The 10,357-nt window shown below is 35.8% G+C and overlaps 1 protein-coding gene and 1 non-coding gene across 2 annotated transcripts; one reads left to right on the forward strand and one right to left on the reverse strand.

Moving 5' to 3' along the window:
• Positions 1 to 6,216: 6,216 nt before the first annotated feature.
• Positions 6,217 to 6,322, reverse strand: LOC111785640. Its single transcript, XR_002813683.1, has one exon. It is a non-coding gene; the product is annotated as a small nucleolar RNA R71 (small nucleolar RNA).
• Positions 6,323 to 6,338: 16 nt separating this feature from the next.
• On the forward strand, positions 6,339 to 9,926 carry LOC111785639 (the record flags this gene model as incomplete). The annotated part of the gene is given in 3 exon segments (XM_023666013.1): positions 6,339 to 7,098; positions 7,517 to 8,547; positions 8,641 to 9,926. Coding segments are annotated over 3 exon segments (3,077 nt in total), but the record flags the coding sequence as incomplete, so codon positions are not given.
• Between the last annotated feature and the right edge of the window lie 431 nt (positions 9,927 to 10,357).

A 10,357-nucleotide genomic window follows, 5' to 3' on the forward strand; every position in this document is an offset into this window, starting at 1 on the left:
TTCAATTAAAAAACCCGTTATCAAACATGGTTCTATTTTTATTGTAAACAATGAAGGAGAACTCGTTACCAAACATGTCCATAATTGCCTTCATTCACAACAAGAATATAAAATATTGAAACGTCATCCTTGTTCATCAACTTTAAATTTAAAGGACCATTGCATTACACTTTAGAACCGGTGTTACTGCTAACAACAGATGGTTAACAATAGCTCCCATGGGTTGTTTTGAAAATAACTAAAATATTAGTAATAAATAAATAAAAAAATATACAAGCTTAACATGGTGGTGGTTACCCATTCCAATATAACAATAATATGTTTCTTTAGTTTTAGTGGGTGTAATTGACAATGGAACCTAATTTTACTCATATAAAAGTGGAACAAATCCAGCACAAATATTCTCATATTTACAAAATGAATTCATTTTCAACACTTTCACGGTCTCTCCTATTGTCATTGTTCTTTGCTACCCTATTTACTAACATCGATGGAAAAATCTTCCGAAACCCACCGATTACAGTAAACATAACAAATGTTCTAAGAAGTCATGATCAGCTCACTATTCATTGCAAATCTGGTGATGATGACTTGGGAGTCCATTATCTCCCACCTTTGAGCGGTTACGCTTTTAATTTTTGACAAAACTTTTGGGGCTCAACACAGTTTTACTGCACCTTCCAGTGGTCTGGCTGGTCGCATTACTTTGATATATACAAGGATGATAGAGATGGAACCAAATGCAACGATACTCTATGTTTGTGGTCAGTGGTTGAACATGGTATTTGTATGTTCAACTATAAAACCAAATTGTATGATATTTGCTACACATGGCCGGGTAAATGAATATAAAAAATCGATATATCCATGAATTGGAGGGTTTTGATTATGATATTATAATAAATCGATATAAATTTGATACGGTGTATTAGTTTTAATGAATTATATTATTAAGATTTGTTAAGGTATTTCAATGCATAAAATACTTATTTATTAATTTCTTCCACTTTGATCGGAATTATTTGCCCTCATTTATCGAAATCTCCCATCATTTTTTCGAACATAAATCAAACTCAAATATGACAAGAATACAAAACCAAATTAACTTTCTTTTTTTATTGGTTATAAAATTTAAACATCTCATTAGCTTTTAATGTTACGTTAATTGTCTATTCTATTTCGATGAAAATGTGTCCGATATCAATGTGGACGCAGTCTTGAAGAATATCATTATTTTTATTTTCTAATCTATTTACTATGGAATTATCAATTGAATTTATAGCCACCCAATCAAAATAATTCATTTTATAAGCTTGTTCAAATTGACATGATTAGTGTCACGGTCTTACATGAATCGCATAATGAAATTTATTTATTACGACTCTCAAGTGGTCCGATGGGCGACACTCGCATAATAAACTCAGTTTAGTTTGACCCGCAAATGCTTCCACTAATGAGAAACTATCGTATTATAGTAGTTTGACCCATACATTTTGACCGTTTGNATTTGCAAATAAGGTATGAATTAAGATCACAAAGTTCGGTAGTTCACAAAGTTCGGTAGTTCAATTTTTTACTCCTAAAATGTTGAACTGAAAAAAATGAAAATTTAGAGATCTATTGGACATAGTCTTAGGTTTACGGACCAAATAGATATAAAGTTGAAAGTTTGTCGTGGACTAAACGTATAATATAGATAACTTTGAATGTCCAATACGCTTTTAATCTTACATGATTTTAAAACTTCATCATAAAGTATGTATTCCATCTTATTGGAGGTCCTCATGATGATGAAAGTGATGTCATTCTACAAATGGGTCAAACTCTTACCATGTTTAAGATATTTGAAGGTGGAGAATATAGGGCTTGGATTCTTTGCTCCGACTAGTCTATGAATCCACAAGTAATGAGAGTTGAGATGGTCACTGTTGAGAGTCAAGATTCGATATGGGTCAAACCCTTTACCTTGTTTAAGATCTTTGCTCCAATAGGTTGAGAGTCTAGATTCGATGGATTTTGTGCAGATGGTCACTGTTGATCATCTGATTCTTGTCATAATGGCAGTTTCGTAATTATCCATATCTTCAGGGGTCATTAGGTAGTTTGTCACGTTGAGAATATATTATTACTATTTTTCTAAAAAAAAAAAAATCCATAATTTTCCTAACAATTCTTCATCCCTTCCATAATTTTCCTAACAATTCTTCATCCCTTCTTGGTCATTATTAAGACTGATGTCCTTGATCAATCCTCTCAATTTCTTTTCTTGCATTCATTGAGTCTTATATGGATGACTTTTCTTCATTTTTTGGTGTGTTACATTGGATAAGGAAGGATAAGTAGGTAAACAAAGAAATGGTGCAAAACTATATTACCTGTAAAGATATCTAACTATGCTTCATGACCTAAAAGACCTCCCAATGCTATTAAATTATGTGGTAGACCTTATTATGTGATGTCTGAAGATGTGAAGACGTTTGAAAGTTATTGGAACACGTTGATTAGCAAAACCAAGAATTACAGATAAAATAACCAACATGCCCCTAGGACTACTTATTTAAATTCAAGGTCTATATGTCTTCCAAATGACTTGCTACTTCTTTTAAGGCCTATTCGTAAGGACAAGGAGTTATGTTCAATGGTTCAAGTTGATTAAAGCAAGCTTGGAACCTAAAGCAAGTTAGGACCAAAGAAACACCTAAAGGAAACACCTCAAGACACAAAACTCAAGACCCTTATAGAATTCTCTAAGGAATTCATTATAAATGTATGACCTTCTAGAGCAACCCATGTTTGTTATTACGATGTATTCATATATTTACGAATGCATGTTATAACTTTTGCCTCAAGAAATTATGAACCTTAAAAACTTACAAGATTGAGAATCAAGAACAATATAGCAATTTTCAAAAACTATATAGAGGATACTTTGTTGAATCCTAAAATAAATGCAAAATCTAAACAATAGTTGGGTAAGATAACCATTACCTCATATACTACAAACTCTCAAAATACTTTATAGGCTCTTTCCTATTATCGATGTTACTCCTTTCCCTGTTTCATGTTAACTTCTTGACAGTAATGGCCTGTCCAGAATGCATCACTGCCTTGTATCCAGTCTCGCCATAAGCACATATCTCATGAAAAGTAATAGTGGCCTCAATGAGATCTTGGGAAGAATTTCTTTCCTTAGGTGGGAAATAGACATCCGAATCCATAGATTTTCTTTCCTTGTTTTTCTCCATTTCGAATGGATGGCTCTTGCAATATAAGATGATCATAATTAGAACGATAGAAACTCCACCTACCTTAAAAGATGGAGACGATGAATCTCCATTGCAGTTGTCAAGAGGTCCACCACAGAGCCCCTCTTTGTCAATGAATCTACTAGTGGGCATGTTCTGAAAAAAAAAAGTTTTTGAAGGGATTGGATGTCTCACGTTAAGCTATATTGCTATGCCGTAGCAAAATTAGTAGATTTGTACGCAAAATAGAATGATTGTTCTTCAACTAGTTATAGTTTTTACGACTAAAACTTCTATTTCACATTTGTTAAATTTTATTTTTCTCTTTCCAACATTCCTTGTATATTAACTAACATTTTGTTTGTCAAGAAAAACATATTAGTTTGATTAAAATAAATAAATAAAAAAAAAAAGCTCAGACAAAAAATCAATTGAGTAACTACTAAATTTATGTAATATATATAATATTACAATTTGTAGAACAAAAATATATTTATCCATATAATAATTTAAAACATTTTAAAGTAATATTCTTGTCAATTTATCTCAAATTCCATTTTATTTTACTTTTTTTTTTCTTTTTTACTTTGAATTTATTAAATTTGGTTGAAAAAGTAATTTAGGAAAAAACAATACTATGTGAATAAGTGGGACTTCTGAGTAAATTATGGGTACATGAATCACCTAAGATCACATCCTTATAAGAGCGACCGTGAGGATAAGATGACTAAGAAATGATTAAAATACTTGAAAGTCACTACCTATACAACCAAGGAGCACCTTCCTTTATGGTAGCTCATTCATAGGTCCACATGGTTAAGCATGCTTTACTCGGAGCAATTATATGTTGGGAGATCTTTTAGAAATTTTCCTAGGATGCATGTGAATGAGGACAAAGTGATAACTATCTAAAAGTAGAGTCATATCAAGTCTTTTTGGAGTTAATATTGCACTCTTATTCACCATTTTCTCATTTATAGCCCCATTTATTCTACTTAGTGAGAATGAGATCGTTTATTGCTGTCCAATGTGAAAAAATATGATTTGGCATAAATCTATATTAATTGTATATCTAATTGAGTTAAGTGGTAAAATTTCAGACATTTATGCTAAACCATGTGGGAGTAGCGAATTTGGAAACAAATGGGGGATGCATGGAAATGATAAATCCACGTCAGCAGTCCAAGGGGGTCATTGACACCCAATGAGGAACATCCTATGTGTACTACTTATTTCTTTTCAGCCCTAGAGGGGAACCCATGCTGAATATAAAAGGAAAAGGAAGACCAATAGGAAAAGAACCACATTTTGGGGAGAAAATTGAATTACACAGCAGCAACTTCTGCTGCAGTGACTGTTGTGAAACCAGAGAAGAAGAAGAAAACCCTAATCCAGCAGAAGGAAAAGAAGACCAACAAGGATTGATTAGAGCAAAGAGGTGGACGTGAGAGCTCAAGAGAAGGGAACATCCATTGACGAACGGCAACAAACCGGGATAACTCTCTATTTCCTTATTCTCTTTCCTTATTCCATCAATTTTACATGATGAAGATGCGGATTCCTTTGTTTAATTCAGTTTGTATGGAAACCTAAACTTTATAGGGGAGGCGAGAGAGTTTTATATAGTTTAAGTATGTTGATGGTATGATTTTAGTTTATTAAAGAGTTGTTGTTATTGATTTACATGTATGTTTAATTAGTTACTTTACATACATAGTTGTTCTCTTATTCGGGAGAAGAGAGGGAGCAATGAAATTCTCTTTAATACTCTAGTTCCATATCAAGAAGACTTGAAGGGTAATAGAAGGGTTAGGAATAATTCTTCTCCTAGAGCCTTGTTAATAGAAAATACAACGATTATGGAAATAATCATCATTCATGACCCTCGGAAGTGGGCTTGAGAATCTATTAAAAGGAACTAAAATCTACCACAAAACTCAACAACTTATCTATATTTAATCTCTCTTAGCCGAACTTTCCATATTATAGTTTATTTTCTCATCATTTTCTGTTTTTCGACAGCAGTGGCACTCTGTTTTAGTTTTGTTTAAATAGTTAAAATCTCCAACACCCATTTAAATGTTACCAAAAAACTCACTTAATTTCCAGCGATAAAATTAACCAAAAAGATAGGTTCCCTGTGGAATCGATAATTTACTTATTACTTGCTACTTGTGATAGTGTATACTTGCACTTATTCTTGTGAATTTTACATCATTTTATTATATACATCCACAAGCAATCAAGTTTTTGGCGCCGTTGCCGGAGAACCTAATTTGGTTATTTTACTTGTTGTAGATTTTTGTGAGCGGGAGCCAACAAGAAGTCATAGTAAGCTGAGTGTTCCTACTGCTGTATTTACTGCTGAAGAATTGAGTTTACTGCTGCAAAATTCTGTGTATGAACCCACCTACGGGTTTGGAATTTATTTTGGATCCTGAAATAGAGAGAATATTTAGACGAAGGTTGAGGGAGAAAAAGGAAATGACAAAACAGAATATACAGCAAATGGCCCAACTAAATCGGGAGTTTGAAAATCCAGTGATGATGGCTAATCAAGAGAGAATTACTGCCAATGCCATTCATTTAGCAGATGACAGAGAAAGAGCGATCCGAGCATATGCACACCCAGCTGTGGAAGAGCTAAATCCGTGCATCATTATACCCGAAATACAAGCAACCACGTTTGAGCTAAAACCTGTGATGTTTCAAATGCTGCAAACCATTGGGCAATTTCATGGACTACCGTCGGAAGATCCTCACCTACACCTAAAGTCATTTTTGGGAGTTAGTGACTCATTTCGATTTCAAGGAGTGGATAAAGATGTGATTAGACTGAGCTTATTCCCATATTAATTGAGGGATGGTGCTAAATCATGGTTGAATACCTTAGCACCGGGAACAATTGATTCGTGGAATAGTCTAGCAGAGAAATTTTTTATCAAGTATTTCCCACCCACGAGAAATGCACGGTTCAGAAATGAGATTGTTGCTTTTCAATAGTTTGAAGATGAGACACTAAGTGAAGCTTAGGAGAGATTTAAGGAGATGCTTAGAAAGTGTCCTCACCATGGACTACCTCATTGTATACAAATGGAGACTTTCTACAATGGATTAAATATTGCTACTAAACAAGTAGTTGATGCTTCCGCCAATGGAGCTATTTTGTCAAAGACATACAATGAAGCATATGAGATTTTAGAGAGAATAGCATCTAACAATTGTCAATGGGCCGATGTGAGAAGCAACCCAGGAAGGAAGACTCAAGGAGTACTTGAAGTTGATGCTTTGTCCTCTATCAATGCTCAACTAGCTTCGGTGACTAATATTTTACAAAATCTAGCGTTGGGGCAAGACTCCAATATCAAAGCACCAGTCCATACAGCTGCTGTAATTAACCAGACAGCAGCCGAATCTTGTGTATGTTGTGGAGAGGAACACACCTTTGATCAATGTTCAAGCAATCTGACCTCAATTTTCTATGTCGGGAATCAAGTTAGTCAAGGCAACCCGAAAAATAACCCCTTCTCAAATACTTATAATCCGGGGTGGAGAAATCATCCAAATTTCTCATGGAAGGGACAAGGCTCGTACAACCAACAAATGCCCCCTAAAGCAAATTACCCTCCGGGTTTTGGATTACAAAATCAATTGACATATGGTTCTCAACAAGCCACCACCCAAGGGGAAGGAACTAGCCAAGCTCAACACATACCGGGAACATCGCTTGAGAGCCTAATAAAGGAATATATGGCTAAAAATGATGCTGTGATACAAAGTCAACAAGCATCATTGCGAAATTTGGAAGTTCAAGTAGGTCAATTAGCAAATGAGTTACGAAATAGACCTCTTGGTAAGCTGCCAGCAGACACCGAAATGCCAAAAAGAGAGGGAATGGAACAATGTCAAGCAATAGAGTTGAGAAGTGGGAAATAAATACCCAGCAGAGGAGAAAAAAATTAAAGAACACGGTGATAGTCGCTCTCAAGAAACTGCTGATACACAGCAGAGAAAGGAGAAAGCCGTTGTGCAAGAAGAGCACAACAAAAATGATGCAGAAGCTGCTGTATAGAAAGAACACAGCAGAAATTATGCAGAAATTGTGAAGCCTCCTAAAACACAAACATCAGTCAGCAGTGGACAAGAAAGCAGAATATACACACCAACACCTCCTTTTCCACAAAGAATAAAAAGAAAGAAGGAAGAAGCCCACTTTGAGAAGTTCATGGACATATTTAAGGAAATTCACATAAATATACCATTAATTGAAGCTTTGAAGCAAATGCCAAATTATGTGAAATTCTTGAAGGATGTGCTCACCAATAGAAGAAAGTTTGAAGAATTCAAGGTGGTACCATTGAATGAAGAGTGTAGTGCAATATTGAAAAACAAGATCCCGCTAAAGGAGAAAGACCCCGGTTCATTCACAATTCCAATATCAATAGGAGGGAAGAAGCTAGGTCGAGCATTATGTGATTTGGGATCAAGCATTAATCTAATGCCGCTGTCTATTTACAAAAAGTTAGGTATTGGTGAAGCTAGACCAACTACAGTCACTCTTCAACTAGCAGATCGATCTTTCACTTATCCCGAAGGAAAGATTGAGGACATCTTAATTCAAGTTGACAAATTCACATTTCCTGCAGATTTTATCATTTTAGATTATGAAGCCGATCATGATGTTCCAATTATTTTGGGGAGGCCATTTTTAAAGACCGGAAGAACATTAGTCGATGTCTACAAAGGAACCATCACGTTAAGAATGGGTGACCAAAAAGTTGAATTTAATATCAATGACAGCATGAAATATCCAGCAGTGACAAAAGAATGCTCAGCAGTGTATGAATTGACAGAACAACCAGCGACCGAGGAATGGGATGATGGGGAAAGCGGGCAGGAAGAAGACAGCAGCTGGAATGACAGAATAGAACAGTTAGCAGTTTTAGGTGAATTCAACAGAACTTTTGAGTCACTAGAATGTGAGGGAAGAAAGAGTTCACCGATGAGACCATCTATTGAGGAAGCGCCGCAGCTGGACTTGAAACCACTACCACCTAACCTTAAGTATGCTTATTTAGGTGACAAGAAGACACTACCCATCATCATCTCAGCGACACTATCCTCGACTCAAGAGGATATGCTCCTAGAAACATTGAAGAAGCACAAGGGGGCGATAGGTTGGACATTGGCGGATATAAAAGGAATTAGCCCTTCACTATGCATGCACAAAATACAATTGGAGGAAGGAAAAGTTAAGTCCATTGAGCAACAAAGACGATTAAATCCCATGATGAAGGAGGTTGTTAGAAAGGAGATTCTCAAATGGCTAGATGCTGGAATAATTTATCCAATTGCAAACAGCAGCTGAGTCAGTCCTATTCAATGTGTTCCGAAGAAAGGAGGGATAACAGTAATGGCAAATGAGAACAATGAGTTGATCTCCACTAGAATAGTGAATGGATGGAGAATTTGCATGGATTATAGAAGGCTAAACAAAGCGACACGTAAGGATCATTTTCCCTTACCATTCATTGATCAAATGCTTGATAGGCTTGCTGGAAAGTCACATTATTGCTTCTTGGATGGTTATTCGGGATACAATCAAATTACAATCAGTCCAGAAGATCAAGAGAAAACTACATTCACATGCCCATATAGAATTTTTGCCTTTAGACGAATGCCCTTTGGACTATGTAATGCTCCAGCGACATTTCAACGTTGCATGATGGCCATTTTTACAGATATGGTAGAAACATTTATGGAGATATTCATGGATGATTTTTCGGTTTATGGAGAATCTTTTGAGACTTGTTTGTGCAATTTAGGGAAGGTTCTACAAAGATGTGAAGAGAAGAATCTTGTACTGAATTGGGAAAAATGTCATTTTATGGTCAATGAGGGAATAGTGTTAGGCCACAAGATCTCAAGAAGAGGAATAGAAGTTGATAGAGCCAAGATAGAAGCTATTGAAAGATTGAATCCACCTACGTCAGTTAAAGGTATAAGAAGCTTTTTGGGCCATGCAGGGTTTTATAGGAGGTTTATTAAAGATTTCTCCAAGATTGCAAAACCATTGTGTAGTTTGTTGGAGTCAAATAGAAAATTCGTTTTTGACAAACAATGCATGACTGCCTTCCAAGCATTAAAGACAGCGCTGACCACAGCTCCTATAATGTCAACACCCGATTGGAATTCACCATTTGAGTTGATGTGTGATGCTAGTGGCCATGCTGTGGGGGCAATGTTAGGACAGAAAAAGGGGAAGGTACTTCATCCTATCTATTATGCCAGCAAAACGTTGAATTAGGCTCAAGTGAATTATACAACCACTGAAAAAGAATTGTTGGCCGTAGTATTCGCTGTTGAAAAGTTCAGAGCTTATTTATTTGGAGCGAAGGTGAAAGTGTACACTGACCACGCAGCAATCAAGCACCTAATGATGAAACCGAATGCCAAGCCAAGATTAATTAGATGGATTCTACTGTTACAAGAGTTCGAGATAGAAATCGTGGACACGAAAGGAGCTAATAATCATGTAGCGGATCACTTATCTATAATGGAGAACATGGAAGAAAAGGTCAATAGCAAAGAAATTGATGATGCATTTCCGGATGAACAGCTGCTTGGGATAAACAGCAATAGCAGCAGCTACAGCAGTAGCAGAATGACAGCAACTCCATGGTATGTAGACATAGCAAATTTTTTGGCTTGTGCCATCATAACCAAAGAGAAATTATCAACAAAGGAAGAGGTTTTCCATGAATCAAAAAGTTACTTTGGGATGAACCTTTTCTTTTTAAACAATGTGGAGACGACATAATGAAAAGATGCATTCCAGACAGTGAAATACCAACAATTCTTGAACAATGTCATGCATCTCCATATGGAGGTCATTTTGGAGGGCAAAGGACAGCAGCCAAGGTATTTCAATCGAGTTTCTATTGGCCAACAATTTTCAAAGATGCAAAAGAATTTTGCAAGGGTTGTGATCAATTTCAAAGGACGGGAAATATGTGTAAAAAAAATGAGCTACCCCTGAATTCAATTCTAGAAGTGGAACTTTTTGATGTATGGGGCATTGACTTTATGGGACCATTTCCGCCATCTTATGG

The sequence above is a fragment of the Cucurbita pepo genome, unplaced genomic scaffold (assembly GCF_002806865.2).
Source record: "Cucurbita pepo subsp. pepo cultivar mu-cu-16 unplaced genomic scaffold, ASM280686v2 Cp4.1_scaffold000612, whole genome shotgun sequence".
Lineage (NCBI taxonomy): Eukaryota > Viridiplantae > Streptophyta > Magnoliopsida > Cucurbitales > Cucurbitaceae > Cucurbita > Cucurbita pepo.